This window comes from Protopterus annectens, chromosome 1.part0 (assembly GCF_019279795.1).
Source record: "Protopterus annectens isolate FY-2018-M chromosome 1.part0, PAN1.0, whole genome shotgun sequence".
In the NCBI taxonomy this organism is placed as follows: domain Eukaryota; kingdom Metazoa; phylum Chordata; order Ceratodontiformes; family Protopteridae; genus Protopterus; species Protopterus annectens.
This window is the reverse complement of record NC_056725.1, coordinates 416,020,111-416,043,326: the sequence shown is the minus strand read 5'-3', so window position 1 is coordinate 416,043,326 and position 23,216 is coordinate 416,020,111. Positions and strand designations below refer to the sequence as shown.

Here is a 23,216-nt window from a genome sequence, read left to right as displayed (position 1 = left end):
AGTCGGTCCACGTACGGTACATGCTGGAGGCCCTTGATCATCTGTTAGAAACCTCTGAGGTCTCTCTAATTGCTGTAGATGCTTAGTACAGTACATACTGAATGGGGTGTTATACTCAATTATGGACCGGATAAGTGCAGAGTACAGGGGGGTTACAAAAAGAAGTTATGTACCTACCATAACGTTCCATGTTAGTTGTCTTCATCTCACCTTCCTTCATGCTGACTGGGATCAGAGCCGATCCTCAGCTCCGACTCGGCCATCTTCTATAGCTCGAGAGCCGTTTACTGGCTCGAGGCTACCCCTTATCCCATCGTGCCTAGCGCTAGCTACCCAGATCTCGTTTGTAATAGCCAACCCCAGACTTAGCCAGAGAACTAACCTGCCCAAGAAACAGGTTGAGCATACCTATCATACTCTCTAAGTCAGTAGAGGAAACAAACCAGAGAACACTCAGCCAGTGAAATGAAAACTCCTCTCGATCCAATAGGACAGGGGATGGAGGGTGGGATGCAAGGAAGGAAGGCGAGATGAAGACAACTAACATGGAACGTTATGGTAGGTACATAACTTCTTTATGTTGTCTATCTTGCATTCATTCTTGCTGGTTGGGACAGCGTCCCTAGCACCTACAATCCTGGGCAGCACATTGGAACAGACTCTTCAGAACAGCTCTGCTCCTGGAGACCATATCTAGTTTGTAATGAGAAATAAAAGTATGAGGATTTGCCCATGTGGCAGCTGCACAAATAGAATCCATGGGCAACCTAGATTGGAAGGCTACAGAGGTGGCCAAAGCCCTAGTAGAATGACCTTTTGGTATGATAGGCAACTCTGTTTCTCAATTGATAAATGAAGGTAATAATGTGAGAACACCACCTGGATAAGGTCACTTTGGAAGCTGGAGACCTTGTTTGCCTAGAGCACAGGAAAGGAATAGTTGGTCTGACTTCCTTGTATCCTTGGTCATGTGCAAGTAAAAACGTTTGGAAGCTGGGAGACCTTGTTTGCCCAGAGCATAGGAAAGGAATAGTTGGTCTGACTTCCTTGTATCCTTGGTCCTGTGCAAGTAAAAACGCAACTGTCTGTGAACATCCAATTGGTGTAATTTGTATTCTGCCTTGTTGGTGTGGTTAGGGAAAAAACACAGGAAGGTCTATAGATTGGTTTAAATTATTTTCTGAGCAGACTTTCGGAAGGAAAGATGGATTAGTCCACAGAGCAACCCTGTCCTTATGAAAAACCAAGTATGGAGGACGAACACATAGTGCCTGAAGTTCAGAGACGTGTCTGGCTGATGTAAAAGCTACCAGAAAGAGTGTCTTCCAAGACAGAAACTTAATTGAGCAGAACGCTACAGGTTCAAAGGGGGGCATAATTAAGGAGGTTAGTACCAAATTAAGGTCCCAAGGAGGAGGGGGATCTCTCACTGGAGGTCTAAGGAGAGTAGTCCCTCTTAGAAAGGCTTAACAGAGCTTATGAGACAATGTTTGAATTAGACAAACCAACATGAAAGTTAGAAAAGGCCGCCAATTGAACCCTGATTGTAGCAGAAGCAGACCCAAAATGAAAGAGTTGTGCTAGGAACTCCAAAATTTCGTGGACTGGGGCTGAAATGGGATCTATGTTCCTAGCCTCTGCCCAACAAGAAAAAAGTACAGTTTTGTACCTACCATAAATGTAGATGTCCGAACAGGATAGCATCTGCAGTCCTAACAAATGGGTTGTCCTGTCGTCAGGCAGCCCTTCGGTCGGCCGGATTCCAAAGTCTGGGTCTGGCCTCGGCTGGTGTCGCACTTCACCCGACGTCATCTCTGCTGGTCTTCGGGTATAAAGGCATCAGCAGACGCCATTTTCCTCAGTGTTTCTTGCCCCAGATGCCAGTAGCCCTCTTGGATAGCTAAATTTTTGGGTAAATGCCAATGTTTCCCAAAAGTAGAAGGCAAACACAAAAATATGCATGTATGTACATATATACAAACAAATACACCATAAGAGATCCCCCAGCTAGCTATTAGGTGGGCAATACCCTAGGAGTACCACAGAGGGAAGGAGGGTGGGTAATCCTGACTGCAGATGCTATCCTGTTCGGACATCTACATTTATGGTAGGTACAAAACTGTACTATGTCCTTCAAGGATGCATCTGCAGTCCTAACAAATGGGTAGAATACCATAGCCAAACTAGGTGAGGAGGAATAAGAATTATGGTGTACTTAGGATCCCTTGCAACACTGTAGTGGCAAAGCCTGCTCGGGATCTAGAGTATAGAGGTAAGTTATAATGCTTGGCAAATGTATGCACGGAGGTCCAAGTAGCAGCCTCAATAATGTCCTTGGTAGCCACTCCTCGTAAGAAGGCTGTGGTAGTGGCTGTAGCCCTTGTAGAATGAGGCCTTATGTTCTGTGGAATTTGCTTTCCATGATAGGAGTAACAGAATCTTATGCAATTTCCTATCCACTTGGAGATTGTCTGTTTGGAAATTGCTTTTCCTTCCCTTCCTGTTGCATAGGCTACTAGGAGCTGGTCAGTTTTTCTATTGCCCTTGGTTCTGTCCAGGTAGTAGCGCAACTGTCTATGTACATCCAAGGTATGCAGCAGTCTTTCCCCTTTGTTCTGTGGATTGGGAAAGAAGGTAGGTAGGTGGATTGCCTGGTTTAGAGAGTCTGGATACCACCTTAGGCATAAATGTAGGATTAGTTCTCATGGACACTCTATCTTGATGGAAGATTAGGAAGGGTTGTACTGCCATTAAAGCCTGTAATTCTGAAACCCTTCTTGCTGAAGTAATTGCCAGTAGGAAAGCAGTTTTCCAGGATAGGTGTTGAAGATCTGCTGTTGCTGCTGGTTCGAATGTAGGGAGTGTCAATTTTTCTAGCACAAAATTCAAGTCCCATGCTGGTAATGGTGGTTTCCTAGGAGGTTTTACATTCTTAATTCCTCTGAAGAACTGCCTGAGTAGAGGATGCGAGAAGACAGGAGGATCGAGGCTGTATTCTGCAGAAATAGCTGATGCATGTATCTTGATGGAGGAATAAGACAGGCCAGTATGTAGGAGCTCTGCCTAATATTCCAGGATGTTGGCAATATCTACTTTTGACACATCTTTCCCTCTTTCCGTACTCCAAATGACAAACCTTTTCCATTTCCCTGCATAGTTCCTTCTGGTAGAAGGTCTGCGGGCCTCAAGGATAATGTCTTTAACCCTTTGGGATAAATCTGGGTTAGATGTTCTTATGTAATGTTCCAGGCAGTGAGTTGCAGAGTTTTCAGGTTTGGATGCAAGATGTTGTAGTTGCACTGAGTCAACATCAAAGGAATCAGGGGTAGAGTCCACGTTTCCCCCCCGAGACATGCTCCTCAGTAATGGATACCAATGTTGTCTTGGCCAATTTGGAGCTATCAGAATTATCTTTGGCCGTTCCTCTTTGATTTTCAGTAGTACCTTGTGCATCAAAGGAAGGGGTGGAAATGCATATGCTGTTAGGCCTTTCCAATTGAAGGATAGAGAGTCCACCTTCCAAGCAAGAGGGTGGTAAGTCCTTGTGCAGAATTTCTTGAGCTGGTGGTTGAGTGGGGATGCAAATAGGTCTATTTGTGGCATTCCCCATTTCTTTGTGATGGCCTTGAAGATGTCCGGGTGTAGCATCCATTCGTGAGCATCCGAGGTAGTTCTGCTTAACATGTCTGCTAGGATGTTTTCTTTTCCCGGTACAAATATTGCCTGTAATTGAATGTTGTAGCTCAGAGCCATATTCCACAGGTCCAGAGTCATTCGGCATAGGGGGTATGAATGAGTACCTCCCTGTTTGTTGATGTACCACATGACTGTGGTGTTGTCTGTCCTTATCATCACTTGGCCCTCTTTGAGGAATGGTCTAAAATTCTGGATTGCCAGTTTTACTGCCAGCATCTCTTTTTGATTTATGTGCAGGTGTAGCTGATCTGGAGTCCATAGGCCTTGAATGCACTTGTCCAGCATGTGTGCCCCCAACCGAGGTCTGAGGCATCCGTTGTGATGGTTTGGCTTGCTTGAATGTTGTGGAAGGCCAATCCTGGGTTTGCCTGGCATGTCTGAGCCCACCATAGGAACTCTTGTTTCAGGCATGGAATTAATGGTATTTCGGTTTCTAAGCTGTGCTTGTGTTGAGACCATAAATTCTTTAGGTACCACTGTAGCTTTCTCATATGCAGTCTGGCATGGGGGACCAAGATTATGCAGGATGCCATGAAACCCAAAGCCTGCAGAACTTTCCTTGCTGTTAGTTTGTTCTGCTTTGCTAGTGTCAAGAAGTACAGAGGAAGTTGTTCTTGTTTTTCTGTAGTTAGGAATGCCATCTGTTTTACTGTGTCCAATTCTGCACCCAAGAATGTTATTGTCTGGGATGGTATCAGTTTTGACTTTTTTAAATTGACTGTGTATCCCAGAGCTTGTAGTAAGCAAATGACTCTTTGTAAGTCTTGTGTCAGCTTGCTTTTGTTGTCCGCTTGTATCAGGCAGTCGTCCAGGTATGGATAAATTTGGATTCCTGAAGCCTGCAATGAGCGATTACTGATGCCAGGCATTTCGTGAACACTCTGGGCAGTAGATAAGCCAAAGGGCAATGCTGAGAATTGATAATGCTCTGATCCTGCAAGAAATCTGAGGTATCTTCTGCAAATTGGTCGTATGGGGACGTGCAGGTATGCCTCCTTGAGATCTAGAGTTACCAGCCAATACTCCTTGCCCAGCATGGGAAGAAGTTGGTGTAGGGTCAGCATTTTGAATTTTGGAACAATGATGAATGTGTTTAAAGCAGACAGGTCGAGAATAGGTCTCCAACTGTTTTCTTTTCTTGGTACTAGGAAGAGTCTGGAGTAAAATCCCTTGCCCTGTTCTGTAGGTGGTACCCTTTCCACAGCTCTCATCTTTTTTAATTGAGCTATTTGTTTTAGGGCTTCTGACTTTTGATTTGGTGGCAGGTTTGGCATTCCTCTTTTTGCTGGTAAGGTGTGGAAATGAAACCTGTACCCTTGGTCTATAGTTTGCAAAATCCAGTTGTCTCTTGTGATATAGTGCCAGTTTTTTGAAAATAATGCTAACTTTCCGCCTAAGGGTGCTACAATTTGTTCCCTGGTAGGCGGTGTTAGAACCAAGTCACTGTGATTGTCCTGTTGCAGTGGTAGTGGTTGTATCCGTGGCTCGTTGGTTATTGCCTTGCCACTGGCTGCACCTGTAGGCACCTCCTCTGGATTGATTTCTGCCTCTGGAACGTCTATTCCTGCCTCTCTGGCTTTTAGAGGAGTCTGGAAAGGACCAATTTTTGGAAGGCCAGTTCCTGCTGAACCTTGGGGCTGTACCTGTAAGAAATCTTTAACTGTTTGTACAGATTTTGCCTTCTCTTCCATTTTCTTCATTACTTGTTGGGCAGGAGAACCAAATAGACTGACCTTGTCCATAGGAGCATCTAAAAGCTTTGCTTTAACATGATCCGGCAAGACCTGCTCTTTCAACCATGCATGCCTTCTTATAACTGTGCCAGTCATGGCTGATCTAAATGAAGCCTCCAGTGCATCATAGCCACATTTTAAAGAATGGTTACTAACCTGCTGAATGTTATTCACCATTTCTAGAACATATTTCTTATCTAAGGAATCCTCAGAGGACAGTTTCTTAGTTAACTGATCAAGCATAAACTCTTGGTATTGGATCATATGAAACTGACAGTTCAAAGCTCTAGCTGAGGGAGTAGCAGAGGTGTATACTTTTTTACCCCATCTCTAAGGACCTGGATTCCCTATCAGAAGGGAGAGGGTTTTTGCTGAGGTCGGCTACTGCCTTAGGCCCCTGGGAGATAGTCTCGGATCTGCAAAGGGGCCTTGTATAAGTGGTGATGAGTGTCCGTACCCTGTAGAACCTGTCGGGCTTAGCAGGGGCTGGAGGTAAAGTATCAGGAGCAGTGCAAACATCATTAAAGGCATCATCCACAACAGGAAGAACTGGAGGTATAGCTAAGGGCCTATGCTGCGGTAAGTGTAAAAGGTCCTAAGCCTTTTCCTTGAATCTGAGAAATCTTGTCCCTGCCATTGGAATTGCTCTCATGGCATGTAAGGTTTCCCCAAAGGAAAATTCCTCTGGTGGAGAGGCAGAAGGAATAGATTCTTCAGCATCAGAATCTTCATAAGTAGAAAGAGGAGCCTCTGGATGGTCTGTAATGTCTGAGTCATCACAAGAGTCATCTGAGGAGCCTGGCTCAGGGGGCTCTACTCTGGGTCTCTTTTCTGAGGGTTGTGAGGCCCTGTCTGGGTGAGATTGGGATCCTCTTATTAAGGAGATGAGATCCTCTGCCAAAGTAAGCATTTGTGAACTGGAGCTGGGCCTGTGAGAGGGGGACTTAACAGGCACTGATTTAGCAGTTTTGGCTGCTTTAGCCCTGGCAAAGGCCTTTATAGACATGGCTGCAGGAGGCCTAGCAGCACCACGTGCTGGGGTAGAGACATCCAAAGGGATGGTGTCCGATAACTCTGTAGAAACCACAGTTGTAGGTAAAATTTTAGAGGCCGATTCAGCTAGGGTAGAAGGGGCCTCGGTAGTAGTCATGGATTCGGCTGTAGATTGAACCGTTTGCTCGGTTTCGGCCTAAACTGAGACACTCGCGGTTTGCTTTACCGTGGTTTCGGCCGAAACCGCGGACCGCGAGTGTCGGTCCTTTTCTTTGCGTTTTTTAACAATTTGGGTAGTCAGAGGATCCGATGGCATAATGTACGCAAAATCTGAGCCGAAAAACTGTTCAGCAAACTCCGGCCAACGCCTAAGCGTTCGTCGGTTGAAGGAAGCACAGGCTAAACAAGCTGCTACGTCGTGGTCTGGGCCTAAACAAGGTAAGCAGTAAGAGTGGAAATCTTTATGCGGTATTTGTTTCCCACAAGTTAAACAGTTATTTACTTTTTCTGACATCGGCTGAGGCAAGAAAGAGTCCCCAACGGGGTACTTAGCTTTTAGAAGTCTTCGAAGTTGTATTCGGTAGTAGTAATCTCTGGATCTGACCGACCGGCACTTGCGAACAGCTTTTGCTTGGCCACGCGCAAGAAAGACTGAGGAAAATGGCGTCGGCTGATGCCTTTATACCCGAAGACCAGCAGAGATGACGTCAGGTGAAGTGCGACACCAGCCGAGGCCAGACCCAGATTTTGGAATCCGGCCGACCGAAGGGCTGCCTGACGACAGGACAACCCATTTGTTAGGACTGCAGATGCATCCTTGAAGGACATCGTTTCCATTTACTAGCATAAGTTTTTCTAGTCGTGGACTTGTGAGAGGACACAATAATCTCACGCACGGCTGGGGAAATGCTGGGGAGCCTGGCTAGGGTTGGAAGTGGAGCATACCAAGCTGTGAGCTGGAGTATTTGGAGTGATTGATGCAACCTGCCTGAGTGATGAATCAGTAGGTCTGGAATTGGATCCAGAGTCCAGGACTGCTCGAGAAGGTAATGATGCAGGAACGGAAACCATATCTGTCGAGGCCAGTAGGGGGCAATGAGGATCATTTTGCAACCCAACAATATAGCTTTCTGTATGAGGTTCAGTATCAGGAGAAACGGAGGGAAGGCATAAAGAAGTCCCTGAGGCCAATCGTGGACTAGAGCGTCTCTGGGAGAGTGACCTGGGAGCGGAAGAAGGGAGAAGTAGTTGCTGCATTTGCTGTTGAAGGGGGTGGCAAAAAGATCGCAGCAAGACTGTCCCCATTTGCGGAAGATCAGATCCGCAACTACCCGATTCAGAGACCACTCGTGAGGCATGAGAATAGCTCTGCTGAGCCTGGCCGCTATGACGCTGGACATCCCAGGGATGTGTGTCGCAATCAGAAATCGTTGGGAGGAAATCGCCTACTGCCAGAGTCTGAGTGCTTCTCGACATAGGGGATAGGACCTGGTTCCGCCCTGCTTGTTGATATACCACACCACTGACATGTCTGTCTGAATTGCAATGGTCCCAGAAGGAAGAGCGAGTCCTGAAGAGCTTGCAATGCTAGGAGCACGGCTCTCATTTCTAGGACGTTTATATGCAGATGGTACTCGTGAGGCTGCCAAGTGCATTGGACTGCCCTGCCCTGATAAAGCCCCCCCCCACCCTATCAGGGAGGCATCTGTGGTCACTGTGGCAACCGGAGAGGGCTGAATGAAGGGTCTGCCCTGAGATACTAGTGGGGAGATCATCCACCAGGAAAGGTGCCTTTTGCATGCATCTGTAATCATGATCATGTGAGACATGGGCAGCTGTTGGAAAGACCACTGTGTGAACAGAATGTGAAAGGTGCCAGAGGGATTAGAAGAATTGCCACTGCCATGGAACCCAGAGTTTGAAGGACGAACCTGAGTTGGATCCTTTTGCTCTGCATTAGAATTTGTACTTGCTGGTGAACTGTAGACAACCTGTCTGGCGGTAGCCTTGTGGACATGTTCCTTGTGTCTAAGTCTGCTCCTATATAGGTGATGGATTAACAGGGCAACAAGGCAGATTTTTCGAAGTTTATTGTGATGCTTAACTGGAAGCATATTGTGATTGTGTAGTCCCTGGCTTGCAGATGTTGATGCCTGGTAGTAGCAGTGAGGAGCCAGTTGTCTAGATATGGAAACACCTGGAATCCTCAACGTCTCAGGTGAGCCGTGACCACTGCCATACATTTGGTGAACACCCTGGGGGCTGTGGTGAGACCAAAGGGCAGAGCTCTGAACTGGTAATGACTGGCTCCCAGCCGGAAGCGAAGGAATCTCCTGGAGCACCTGTCCATTCTGATGTGATAGTATGCATCCTGAAGATCTATAGAGCACATCCAATTGTCCTGACCCAGAAAGGGTAGAATGGACTGTAGCGTGACCATCCGAAACTTTGTTCTTTGAACAGACTTGTTTGGTCTGCTGAGATCCAGAATCGGTCTCCAGCCCCCTGCCTTTTTTGGTACCAAAAAGAACCTTGAGTAAGTTCCGGATCCATGTTGGTCTGCCGGGACTTCCTGGATGACTCTTTTTTTCTAGCAGTTTTGAAACTTCTCTAACTGCTTGGTCCCTCAGATTGGGTGGAACATCTGGAAGGGATTTGCTTGAAGGTAGGGGGGGGGGTTTGAGAGAAGGGAATTTTGTAACCTCCGGACATAACTGACCGTACCCACTTGTCTTGCGTTAATTTTTTGCCAGGCTTTTGGGTACAGAGAAAGTCTTCCCCCGACTGCCTCCAGAGGCGGGCAGCTGGGCAATCCTTCAGGGATGTTGAAAGGACTTCTCAGAGAAAGATTCTCTGTTGCCCTGGTTCTGCGGACCCCCTCTGCCACGAGGGCAGTGTCTGTTGTTTCCCCCTCTGCCCCTGGAGGAAAAATCGCTACGTGTGTCAGGCGAGGCTCCCTGGGATTTTCGGAACCACACTTTACCACTCTTCTGACCCTTGGTGTATGGTCTGGAAGGAGTGGAAAAACGGACTCCCACAGCAGAGAGAGACTCTTGCCTTCTTGCTCACACCTAGTCAAAGTGTCTTTCACCTGTGGTTCAGAAAGAAAGGAACCATCAAAGGGGGCATTGGTGAATGACGCTCTAAAGGGTTCGGCAAAATTACACAGCCGCATCCAGGCGCGTCTCCTAAGGGCCACACCCGTACCTGCGGCTCTACTCGCACCATCGCCTGCATAGGAAATGAGCCTCATGGAGGAGCTGACTACTGAATTAAGAGTCGCCAGCTGGGAAGCCACTTTAGCTTGAGCCCCCTCAGCTGATGGATCTTGAAGGGTATCTCCGAGCTCTTTAAGGAGATCCCTCTGAAGCCGGGTAAAATGGCATAAGTAGTTCAGTGACCTCATAGAAAAGGTCGCTGAAGCAAACATTCGCTTCCCATAACTGTCCATAGTCCTAGACTCCTTGTTAGGAAGATGGACAGACGAAGAAGTTTCCTCCAACTCCTTTTTTGTGGCTGCTGCTACCATCATGGCATTCACAGGAACACCTTTGGTAAGGAACTGCTTATCATGGGGTGCAGTGATAAACTTCCCAGGTCTCCTCGGGATTGGTTCCACTGTATCCGGGGCTGACCAAGCCTTTCGAGCCACCACTGACATAAATGGATTGAAAGGCGGAGAAACCCAGGAGGTGGAAGGTCAGGAACCGAACACATCCAGGAATAGACTCATCCTCGGTAGGGGCTAGGGGATTCCAGTTCCCCCTCTGCTTAAGTATTTCGAGCATGTCCGAAAAGGAAACCTCTTCAGAGGGGGATCTCGGGGACCCTTCAGAGTCATCTAAGTCTGTATCAAAAGTGGCAGACTCAGGGGTGTCGATGTGCTTCCTCTTGCACTTCTTCTTACAAGGGGGCTCCTCTGAATGATCAGGAGAGGCCTCGGAAGAAGAGGAAATACCCAATGGGGTGCCCTGGAGCGCCAGTTCCCCATGCTTGGGGTCTGGAGGAGGAGCAGAGGTTGGCACAGGCACTACAGGGGACAAACCCGATGGGGCTGATAGTGGATCTGACTCAGTGGCCAGCACACTCCTCAGGACAACGAAGGCGTCCCTGCCACGATGCAGAGAAGGCTCCAGTTCCGAGGAAATCGGAATCCTTCTCCGCACCGAGGGAGACGGCTCCATGGCCGATGTAGGAGCAGAGTTCACCTGCTCCGAAGCTCCGAGAGGGAGAAAGGGATCGGACAAGGGTCCGATGCCACTTGCCCCCTCGGAGCTGATGAGGGAGCCCCTGCACCCAGATCCCTCGATGGAGGGCACCATCGAGAGAATCGGAGCCAACGACGGAACTGAAGGAGAAAGTTATCGGCGCTAACGGTTCCACTACTCGAACCCCAATGAACTCCGCCTCCGAGCTCAATGGAGTCGGAGGAGGAACATCCATAGAAGTGGATGGAGCAGTCACCTGTTGAGGAGGGCTGGACAACATCTTGGCAAGTGCCTGCAATTTAAGCAACCTACTGACCACTCTCTCCACGTCGTGATCAGAGAGCCTAGAGGATCGAGAGAAGTGAGATCATCTGTGACTGCGCTCACTCTGAAGCAGGGGAGATAGAGGAGCCGAATGAATCAATTCCATAGAGGGGGACCTCAGCCTCTTGTGGCTCCGCGACGGCTCTGAAGTTTCTGATCGAGCAGACAGGGAGATAGTCTTATCGTTTCCGGCTGGAACTGAAGTAGCAGGAAGAGTTTGAACCAAAGACGGCTCCGAACTTGGAGCCGACGATTTGGTAAGCTTTAGGGGATTTCACAGGCTGAGTTTTGGCCGGTGAATCCTGGGGCTTTAAAAGACCCCTAAGAATAAGCTTATTCTTGCGCTCCTGCAGAACTCTTGGACCAAATACATGGCAGATAGAACAAGAGTCCTGCAGGTGCACAGTGCCTAAACAATAGACGCAGGAAGTGTGCCCATCTGTCAGAGACATTTTCTGACAGCATGAGTCACACTTCTTGAACCCAGACACCTTGGATTCTTTAGACATCCTGAAACCAAAAAACACAACAGCTAACAATAATATACAGTCTACAGGAAAAAAACTCTGTATACTACAGACTAAAGATTTTTATTTTTTAATATAAATAGGAAGCCTCTAACTCAAACAGCTGGCCTATAAAAAAGATAGAAGTAAAGCCTCTAACTTAAAAGGCTAACTTGACAGAAAAGGATAAGGAGGGGAAGGAACTAGTACTACACATTTAGCTAATACCGCAAGTATAAAACTAAAAGTTAACAATAACCCCTAGGAAAATACTATTTTTTGTTGAAAAAAGTTCTATAATAAACTTAATACAAGCCAGAGCCAGAAAAACGACACCTCGCAGCAGAAGCAGCAAATGAAATCTGGGTAGCTAGCGCTAGGCATCATGGGATAAGGGGTAGCTTCAAGCCAGTAAACAGCTCTCGAGCTATAGAAATGGCAGAGTCGGAGCCGAGGATCGGCTCCGATCCCAACCAGCAAGAACGAAGGCGAGATAGACAACTTAACATCTTCTTTTGCTCTCGAGATGATGCCTTTACTAATCAAGTGAGCTATGTGGAAAGCTTTCCTTACGATGGTAGATACATGGTGGTCAAAGTTAAGTAGCGGTCAACCTGTGATCCCAGGTCCCTTACCACTTCATGGTTACTTAGGGTACTGTTATTGATTTGATAGTGTGAAGGGACATTGTGCTGAAGATGCATTTCTTTCCACTCAGTTTGAGACCATGATTAATGCATGATTTGTTTGCCTCAGAGACCATCCTGGAGTATACTGACATTATTTGGGAATTCAATGATTGCACCTAGTCTGTAAACTTGGTGAGCCATGACCCTTTAGTTTTCACCTGAACTTCTGAGAGGTATATAAACAGTAGGGGGCCCAACACTGACCCCTGTGGCACCCCACTAGTAACAGATCTGCTGGTTGATGTGGAGTCACCCAAACTGACAGGGTGTGTCTGGTTTGTGAGCAAGTTAGATATCCATCTTACAATGAAGAGGTTTACATTCAGTTTGCTAAGTCAGCCGGTAATGCCTGAATTTGGGCTACTGTCAAAATCCTTTGCCAAGTTAAGGTATGCTGTGCGCACAGATATGCCCTCATCAATGGTCTTGGTCACACTTTCAATGAAATCCACCAGATTTAACTGACAGCATCTGCCCTTCACAAAGCTGAATTGGGTAGAATCCCGGGTTTGGAAGTCACCTATGTCTTTACTTAAGAGATCTATAATAAGTCATCACCACAGCCAACTCTCCCTCTAAGCTCTTCTCAGCTACTCAGGCACCTTTTAACTTAGTTGAAACATGGCTCTCCAACAACTAGCTCATCCTTAACCCTAAAAAAACAAAGCTGTTACTCTTTCTACCTAAAAAGTTCAACAATATTAAACCCTCCTCCTCCATGCAGTCCCTTAGCACTCCCATTCAGGTAGAATCTAGTACTAAGCTCTTGGGCGTAACCATTGACTATCAGCTTAAATTTGACTTGCATGTTAATAACCATCAAAAAGACTCATTCAAAATAGGGCTCCTTTTAATTCCTTACCTTTGAAGCCAAGAGTACGCTCTCTCTTACCTACCTTCTACCCAGTCTAATGTACAATTCTCATATTCGCACAAATCTTAACTCAGCACTCCTGACCAAACTCAAATCTACCTACAACAAGGTAGCTAGATTTGCTGCCCAACAAACCTGCAAATCCCATCACTGTCTCGCTCTAAAACACCTAAACTGGCTTGAATTACCCACCAGCTGCTTCTCTCTCCAGATCATCCACTCTGTCCTACACCAGCCTTCCTATTGCCCAGCACTATCCCCACTCATCTCCCATTATTTTCCCTCCAGACCTCTCTGAAGCTCTAACCAAGACCTACTACAAATCTACAAACCCAAGTCTAAATTTGGACGCAACATGTACAGCTATCACCCCATTATTGCTTGGAATAGGCTCTCACTAGAAATCAGGACCTTTACACATCCTAAACAATTTAAGACAGCCACCAAAGAGCATTTTAAAAGTCACTGGTCCTGCCACTGCACTCTCCCTCCTTAACATCCCCTGCTTCTCATACCTTAATCTACTTTCTGCCCTTAACTCACTCTTCTCACTAGCTCTCTCTAATCTTCCTTGACTACTCTTTCTACTGTCTTCTAAAATCTATTAATCAAATTGCCACAGAGAAACTTTCTATTGTAACTGTCTTGCCTTCATGCAATGAAATCATGACAAAACTGGGTTTTTGTAACCACTTACCCCAAAAACTATACTCATCTTAATGACATATTTCTTTTTATACATCTTGAAATAGTTATGCTATACTCCCGACTGACACTGTATAACATTGTATTGCTACTTAATGCCTTGTAACAATCCTGTAACAATGCTGTTTAAAGCTAATTTATAATGAAAATTGTATATGTTGGAGCTTTTCTCCCTGGGCCTCCGCTGAAAAAGGGCTCTTCAGCTCAGCTGGACAATCCCAGTCAACAAATGTAAAATAAAAAATAAATAATAATAAAAATAAGTTCCATGGCCTTAGAGATGAGGCTGGTCAGGCTTATGGGTCTGTAATTCCCCAGGTCTGTCATTAGCTCACCTTTGTGGAGGGGAATAACTGTAGCTGTTCTTCACTCCGCAGGACCAAAGCCTCTGGTTAGGGTATGATTGAAAAGGGTACTTAGTGGTGATGCTAAATTCATGTCTTAGCCTGTTTAGAAGACAGCCTTGGGATGTCATTTGGTCCCACAGAGGCCATGTTCTTTGCCTTGGACAGGGCTTTGAGGACCTGCTCTTCAGATACGCAAGGTGGGGGTGGGGGGAGGGTTTGTTGCAAGTTAGGACATAAGGGAGTGAAATTTTAGCTCTGTGGGGTCAGTGTGCGAAATACCACTGGCCACCAGTTCTGCACATGCTTGGTTCTACCGTTTAGGTTACATACATAGCTGTAAAAGGCCTTAGGGTTAATCCTTGGCAGTACTTGCTAGGTTTCTCTCAAAGGAGCTCTTGGAAGATTTGGCAAGTTGTCTTACTTGCCTGTTAAGGCTGAGGAAGGTGCTTTTCCATTGTTGGGTCCTTGTCTTTGTTTTCCTGGACACCAACTTTTTGCATTTACTGTAGTCTGCTGATGCTAGAAGTTCACCATGGCAGCTTGATTTTACTTGGATGGCCATTTCTGTTAGCATGCCCTTAGATCCCCCTTTTTCTAATAATGCTCAGGGTCAGAACAGTTTTTGAATGGGTGCTACATACTCGCGCACCAAGGAATCAGGTGGCTCCTTCCTTGGGATATGAACTTTGTGTTTAAGAAGTTTATGCTATCTTCATTTGAACCAGCTCATCAGGCTGAATTGAGGTTCATAACTTGGAAGACCATTTTACTTATTCTCTAGCATCTGCTAAGAAAATATCTGAGTTACAAGCTCTTACAGTGAGTCCACCTCCACAGGGAGTGGGTTTCATTGAGAACAAATCCGAACTTTATACTTAAAATGGGCTCAGAGTTTACTTTAAGCCAAAATATTAATCTTTTTTTTTTCCTGAACCAAACCAGGGAGAAAAGATCTTTCACACTCTAGACATCCACAGACAGCTCAGATATTATACTACCTAGACAAAACTTGAACCTTCAGGAAAGCTAACATTCGTCTCCTATGAAGGTCCGTCTCAAACAGCAGGGGGACTATAAAAATTGAATCTACAACAGGCTTCCTTTAAATCCAGTGTTGCCAACCAGGCATCCTTGCCTAGCATACGAAGCAAGTGGTGAAGAGTTAGCATCTTGAATTTTGGGATCACCAAAAAGGAGTTTAGGATAGAGAGATTAAGTATAGGACACCAGGAGTGGTCTTTTCTGGGCACCAGAAACAGTCTTGAGTAGAAACCTTGTCCCCTTTCCTCTTCTGGGATAGTTTGAATAGCCCTTATACTTAGAGAGAAAACTTGCTTTTGAGCCTCTGCCCACTGATTTAGGGGTAGACCTGGCTAACCGTTTGAAGTTGGTAAAGTGTGGAAGTGGAATCTGAACCCTTGGGAAACTATATTTAAAACCCATTTGTCCTGGGTAATGAGTTCCCAGTTTTTTTGCCTGCAGAGCAATCTTCCCCCCCTAAAGGAGCAGTCAGTTGAGAAGGGCTTGGAAGTTCTAAAGTTATGTCATTGAGACAATTTACCATAACGGGAGGAGGGGTTTGGAAGTGGGAGCCCCCCCCCCAACTGCTTAGTCCTGTGCTTACCTTGGGAATGAAGCCTGAGTGTACTGCTGGTTCTAGGTTTGGACTGAGAAGGCCCGGAAGAGGCAGGAAAGGACCAATTCTTAGAGGGCCAATGCCTACTAAATCTTGCAGGCTGCACTTGCAGTAAATCTTCAACAGGTTGCATAGATTTAACTTTTTCCTCCATCTACTTCTGCTTTGTTGCCAAACAGGCGGTCCTGGTTTAAAGGTGCATCCAACAATTTAGCTTTAACATGAACTGGCAAAGATTGCACCTTAAGCCAAGCATGCCTTCTAAGTACAGTCCCAGTAACAGCAGCCCTGCAAGATGTCTCTAGTGAATCAAAACCACATTGCAAAGTATGTTTTCCAACTTGTTCAGCAGAGTGCATTAAATCATGTAAATCCTTATTTTCAGCACAGTCAGGAATCAACATAATTTTCTGTTTAAGCAATCCAATAATATGCTGCTGATACTTTAACATATGAAACCGGCAATTTAAGGCCCTAATGGCCAAGGTTGCAGAAGTATACACCTTCTTACTCCATCTATCTAGCGCCCTGGAATCTCTATTAGAGGGGGTAGGATTTTTGGCAGTAGCAGCCTTAATGCCCTTGGGTCCCTGTGAAATAGTCTCAGGATCCACAGTAGGATTTTTAAAAAGAAACTTGTGAGAATCAGGAACCCTGTAATATCTATCAGGTTTACTGGGAGCAGGAAGTAGAGAGTCAGGGACCAAGCTAGACTCCAAAAAGGCATCAACAATGTCAGTACAGGGGTGATAGCTAAAGGCTTGTGCTGGGGCAGGAGTAAGAAATCCCCAAGCCTCTTTTTAGAATCAGAGTAATCCTGGCTTTCCCAGTGAAAATGCTCCCAAAGACTATGCAAGGTTTCACCAAAAGATAAATCCTCTGGTGGGGAAGCAGAGGGAATAGAGTCCTCTGCATCAGAATCCTCATAGGTAGATAAGGATAAATCCTGGTCATCAGAGGAAAGAGAAATTTCAGAATCCTGATCAGAAGTATCATAAGCAAATTCAGTCCTAGGTCTCTTAGAGGGGATAAGTTGGCTTCCCCTGATTAAAGTAATAAGGTCTTCAGCCATTCTTATTTGTTTTTTAAGCATAGAGGCCTGACCATGTGGCCTGGGCATTGGTTTTCTAGGCATGGTTTGAATTTTAGGCCTTGAAGAAGAAGATGGTGTCGGTTTAATATGCAAGTCAGTAGGCCTGAATACACCCGTAGAAGCTGGTGCCTGCACAGCGGCTTCAGACCCAACCAAGGTAGAGACATCCGCAGGTTCCCGAAACCACCTGAGTACCGGCAAACTGGCGACTAGCTTAGAAGTGTCGTTGGCAGCTTTGGACCTAGGCGGCCTGTCTCTGTCTTTATCTTTGTGCTTTTTTGGAATGTCGGTAGTCAGATGCTTACCAAAGACACATCTGGATAATTGAACGGAGTACCAAAATATTTAGAAGTGTAAATATACTGACGACTAATAGTTTGTTGTTTAAATAAGGCACAAAACAGACAGCGAGGTATGTCGTGGTCAGGGCCTAGGCAAGGAATACAGTACGAATGAAAATCTTTATGAGGTATTTGCTTTCCATAAGAAATACAATTATTGACTTTTACTGACATCGGTTTAGAGCAAGAAAAAGTTTCCCCAACGGGGTAATTAGCTTTAGTTGAAAACTTTGGTTCTGAAACTCGAAAACGAAACTTTCAGGAGTCGGCCGACCAGCACTTGTGAACTGCTTCTGCTTCAGGCACGGCAAGAAAGACGGATGTAATGGCGTCAGCTGCATGCTTTATACCCCTGACTACCTGATGTTATGGAAGAAGAGACAGCAACCGACGCTGGACCCAAGAGTTCGATAATCAGGCTGACTGAGGGCTACTGCAAGCAGATAACTCAAATGTGATGACTGCAACAGTGAAACACGAAGAACATCAGAAGCATCATATTCAACTTTCCAGATTTCTTCTGAAATGGGGGCCAGTGCCAGACCCTAAAAGGTTCTAGATCATCAGTTTTGCCCGTGGCCTTTCAGGGTCTCAGATTTCGGTAAACCAGAGATACATAAATCTGGGCCTCTCCTGGAGCAGACTGTCTGCCTAGAGATTAAAGACATGAGGTTAAAACTTAGAAGAGGCCAGAAGTAGTAGAGCAAGATGTGTTGGCCTAACTTTTCACTTTTAATTGTTTGAATGTTTATTTTAACACACAAAAATAAAGCTAAAGTGGGGGGTTGGTAGAAAAACCTGGGCATGTGAGAAGGAATAACAAGTGCCCCAGGAAAAGACTGTCCATGAGACATAGCCATCCTCCTGGGGTATGGAAAAAAATGTTTGTAATCCTGTTGCAGCATGGCTGTAGAAATACACTTCTGAAGACCTGGGCCTGTGTAACAGTCACTGGAAAGGGATGATCTGAAGAGGTCAGCTTACGTTGAGCCAACATTGGGAAAACTAGCATCAGAAGATTGGTATCAGATACACTGAAACCAGAAGGACCAATGTCGGGTGCTCCAACATCAGAAAAGCCACTGCTAGAGTGTTTGATGCAAGGAAAACTTGGGTTAAGACAGCTGATGTTACTCTGGTAAATGCTTACTGCCCAAAACCTAGTGTTATCAGCAATACAGCCCTATATAGAATTTTTCCTCAATACTTTTTTATTTTAGTAGCCATATGGTCATAGTCCAAGGTGTCAAAAGTGTCTTTTCAGGAGTAGGAGGAGGAGGAGTTGAAATTGGGATGTGTGAAACAACAATATGACAAAGTTGGCTGCACTAAGACCGATGGTTGTGGGCCGTATCTATTAACATCGGCATTTTTTGCAAATGATTATCGTTTGCTTTTCATGAATCTAAACTCATGCTTACCTAGTTCACCAGGTTCCTTATATTTGTGCTTGAAATGCAGGAGCTCTTGGCTGCATTCCTATGTTTTGACATACTAGAGGAGGAAAGTTAATCAGAAGACAGCCAGTATGTAGGCAAGTACAAGTTAGGGATTCCCTAGGTTGCTTCTCCAGTTCTTACAGCTAATGAGAAATTAAATAATTTTTCAGGGTCTGCCTTTTGTAATCCTTTATAATTTCAATGAACTCAGTAAAAAAAAAAATACAACACTGGCGGCTCTCATGCTCCAGCCCTAGATGAATGAGACAACCAATATAACTGTCAACCATGGTGGTTGTCTATAAGAAGCACACTTTCCTGATGAGGAGGCTGGGAATGCAGGTGAATAGAGGTCTAAGAACATATTAGTCTTGGTCAGCCAACAGATGCTCAGACTTCAAAAGAAAAATGTATTTTACATACACTGACTAAAGGGACTAATTTCTTCTTCTTGATGCGAGTTCATTAAACCTTAATATAGCCAAAACCACAAGCCATTCTGCAGTGCCAACTTTTTCATAACAAGAAACAACTGGAAAGACAGGAGGAAGCTGGGCACTGTGGGAGGGGGTGGGGGGGGGGAGTACTAGTCAGGGGAAAGTTTTAAGTGTCAAGCAGTCCTTGTATCTGTAGAGGGGAGTCCCATGTATTTTATCAGTGCTCTATGACATCAGACAGTGGGTGGGATTCTTCTTCCCTCCCTCTGAATAAGGAACTGCCTGCGCCCTATAAATACTGATATGCAACATAAACATCCCTTATGCCAGAGATAAATGAAAAGTCCACCTTCAGCCAAACAGGGTGTAGTGTTGTCAAAGCAAGCATCATGAGTATTTTGTATGCCACAGAGCTGTTCAAACTTACCAGGTCAAGGACAAACCTTCCCTGGTCGTCATCTTTTGAACAACAAATACTCTTGAACTACCACCCCCCTACACAGGAGACTCTCAGGAACATTTGCAGCCCCACAGCTGCCTTGCAATGGACAGTGATTGTTGGAGCAGGTTCTGTATGGAAATTGACCAATCTCTGACGTAGCTGGTATCTACAACTTTCCTCAGTTATTCAAGATCAGATGAAACCACTGAAATTCTGATCAACAACAGGCCTAGGGTTGGGGGAAGATCAGAATGAGCCATACAGTTATAGCTGCAGACTTACTGCTGATGGAGGAGGAACTTGTTTTTGGGTTTCTGTTCTTGGTGGTGCCTAGCCTTACCCCTTTTTCTTCCTCTAGGACTGCTGCCTCTTGTGAAACTACCTACACTTCTAGTACTGTTCATGCTTGGTCTGATGGCTTCTATACAGGGGTCAAGCCTTAAAAGGATATTTCCAATATAATTCAAGTTCTGACCCACTGAAAAAGTTAATGCAATTCTCAAAAAAGGCAAACCATGTAACTCATTGTTATAAATTAAATGTATTTTTAAGGGGGGGGGGGGTAACGCCCTCTATTCCTGTCCACATCCCTGCTATATTCTCCTTTCCTGCGTGTATAGTTTTGCTACTCCAGACAGTACACTTACCCTACACAAATTTTCAGTGGAAACCCATTTCCTACTGCACATGTGGGCTGGCTGAAGAAACAGCTGCTCAGACTTTAGTGCTTCCAGTTCTTTTTCAAATTTTGAAAACCTCCTGGGAAAGGACTCCAAAGTACTTTTTCCTTAAAGGATATCTACGAGCTGCCCTTGAATATCATCAGGGAAAGCATGGATTCACAATTAGGTATTGTAACAACTGTAAACCATGAATCCATGGTGCCATAATCACACTATCACGTTTTCCACTTTTTCTGCAGTATGAGATAGCTTACTGATGATCTCTCTGAGTGGAACCAAAAATGCTTTCAGCCAATTCATTAATCTGGCATAAGATATCTCTCCCAGTACTGCATTATATTCATTTAAGAATTGATGCCACTGATAAGTCATAGTGACCAACATGCTCCTTTCCAGCAGTGCTGTTATTTTTGCTACTTGCAAGCACAATTAAGACCAAAGACCACCTTAGAACATCTACCTTTTAATGCAAGACAATTCTAGTACAGTGTTTTTGTACAGATGCTGAAACTGTTACTACATACAACAGAACTTAGCTGGGATTTCAGTGGTCTGGTGATACTAGCAAGATTTCAGAAAGGAATCAATATTCCGAAGGCCTTGATAACTGGCAGAGTTGTTGATACTCTAAAAATCTTCAATGGCAACTCTTTCTTGGTAGGGGCCAGCCCCCTTAACTCTGAAATATATTTTTTAATGCGCTTGTATATGACTACAGAGAGATGTCCTCGGAAGGGGAACCCAGGACAGGTTATCCCTCAATGTCTGTGTTTCATCACCCAGGTAGCTCAGATGGGAAGAGGATATGGTCAAAATAAGCCACTACAATCTTGTCTCAGTCTGAATCAGGTCAATCTACAGGAAGAACAGACCTCCCCTCCCCCTTTTTCAGTATTGAGATGGAAAGGACCAGGGAGAAGGGGAATACAGGAGTAGCAGTCTACAGTAAAGCAAACAACTAATCTACAGGCATTTTATAACTAAAACTAAATGGAAATTCACTGGGAAACTCTGCTACTGACATCTGATCAGCCAAGGTCTGGCCACTGGGATGTCCAATCATGCATCGTCCTCCACACAGCTGTAGTATTTCACTGTCCTGGAGATGATCACCACAGACTGTGGTCACCCACTACTATAACAGCTGGCAATACGGTTTCAACAAGGAGGGCAGGAGGAAATAGAATCTGCTCACAAAGGGTTACATCATCCTGTTTAACACCTGCTGCAGAAGAGCTTGCACACACATCCAATTGTGGCACAACTTCATCTCTGAAAATAAATGTACCCTCAGAAGTGTGCAATTCTGGATATATAATTCCTATTTTATAAATATTTCCTGCTACTATTAATATTTAAAAAAAACAGTTTAAAACTCCAGCCAAATGCAGACGTCTTCTGTCTCCCAATGTTCTACACTAATTGCAACATAGAAACAACACAATTACATCACTGATCAGGTAAGCACTGATTAGAAGTAAAAGTAATATTTCTGCATGTTGTGATTAGTGCATTGGGAGGTACTCCACTAAAAATCATACCAGAAGAGCCTTTTTCCTAACTCCACCACATTATGCATTTCTTGGGTAGAAGTAGTCATCTGAGATGGACCCCTTTCAGCAGAAAATAAAACTTCTTAGATCATGGGATTCTCAAGTTTCACAAAGAAGGATGGAGTAGAATTTATGACAAGGCTTTTGTCATCTGTCCTACACAAAAACTAGTAATCTCAGTTGAAAAAGATCCTGATTTCTTAGTAATCTCAGTTGAAAAAGATTCTGATTTCTTCATTCTTACATGTGCTTAGGAGACTTTTTCATGCTTTCTGCTCTTTTTTCTGGAAGTGTTTAGCCTCAGAAGTGAATCCTCCTCCTCCTGAAGCAGAGACACATTTATGTGCTACACCATTGGGTTTACAGTATTCCAAGAAGGTCCAAAGGTGAATAACCTGTCAGAATATTTTTTCTGATTCAGTGATTTAACAGTCAACTTAACTTCACAATTGTCTATACTATGACCTTTCTACGACAGCAAAAAGGACACTATAAACAGTGCTCCACAGGGAAAATATGTTTCCAAAAAGAACATGTTTCAGTTATACTTTTCTAGGGCATCTTTAACTACAATCAATCAGTAAAATTACATTAAAATAATACACTAAACAGATGGCAGTCACAACAGTAAATGGGCTCAACACAAAATTAAAAAAAAGAGTGTTTCTCTTTCTCTAAGATAAGCAAGAAAGAGATGATTGGATTAAGAAAGAAACCATACAGTTAACTTCAGTGGCAAAAAAAAAAAAAAAGAAAGGCAAAAGGCTATGCACTGCTCTACTGGACACTAGAAGTAATCAAGCTCCCCCGATAAATAAGACTTCTTTTCAGATCTGGCTGGAAGAATAATGATGGACTGTGGTATATGCTCATATTATGACTGTCAACAATCCTTATGATAAAACAACTAATACTTCAATAAATGATGGCCAGGTTATCAAGGAAGGTAGCTCTTGTGCATCAGAACTGACAGAAAGATACTGGCATGAAGCTATCACTACAAAATTCTCATCTTGTAACAATAATCAAAACACCCTGAAGGAAAATAAACTGTTAAACATCGCACAATGAGGTATTTCAACACCCACAGGTAAGCCTACTGAAGAGAAAAAGAACTGTTGCTACCTGGATACAGCCGGCAAGTATACTAGTTGTCATCTGCTTGTAAAGGCTGGCATACTTTTCACAATCACTGATAAGATCTCTAAGCTCTGAGATTAGCAGCAGGTTTGAGCTGTGCTTCTCAAGTGCTTTGGCTAGAGCTTCCTTGGTACCAAGACGGCACATTACTACTGCATAATCTTTGTTGGTTGTGGCCAGTCGGAAGAGAAAACGAAGGAATTCCTGAAGCACCTGTGAAGACAAAGAAAAAGTGTCAACTTGTAGAGTAAAAAAGGCTGAAAGAAAAAAAAAAAAATCACACAAAACCAATAATAAAGATTTAAGAGAGTTCTCTAACACTGTGGAGTAACACCTTTTGAATACTGAGCTATCAGTACTAGCCTTCCTCCAAGCAC

At 44.6% G+C, this 23,216-nt stretch overlaps 1 protein-coding gene across 2 annotated transcripts in view; it reads right to left on the bottom strand.

Annotated features, from left to right (window-relative positions):
* Window positions 1-23,216, bottom strand: part of CUL9 (cullin 9) — a 2,881,018-nt gene that overhangs the window by 2,028,816 nt on the left and 828,986 nt on the right. For both annotated transcript variants that reach the window (XM_044060287.1, XM_044060293.1), the window contains exon 14: window positions 22,825-23,052. In XM_044060287.1, coding sequence (XP_043916222.1) covers window positions 22,825-23,052 — 228 coding nt within the window. The remainder of the gene's footprint in view (window positions 1-22,824; window positions 23,053-23,216) is intronic.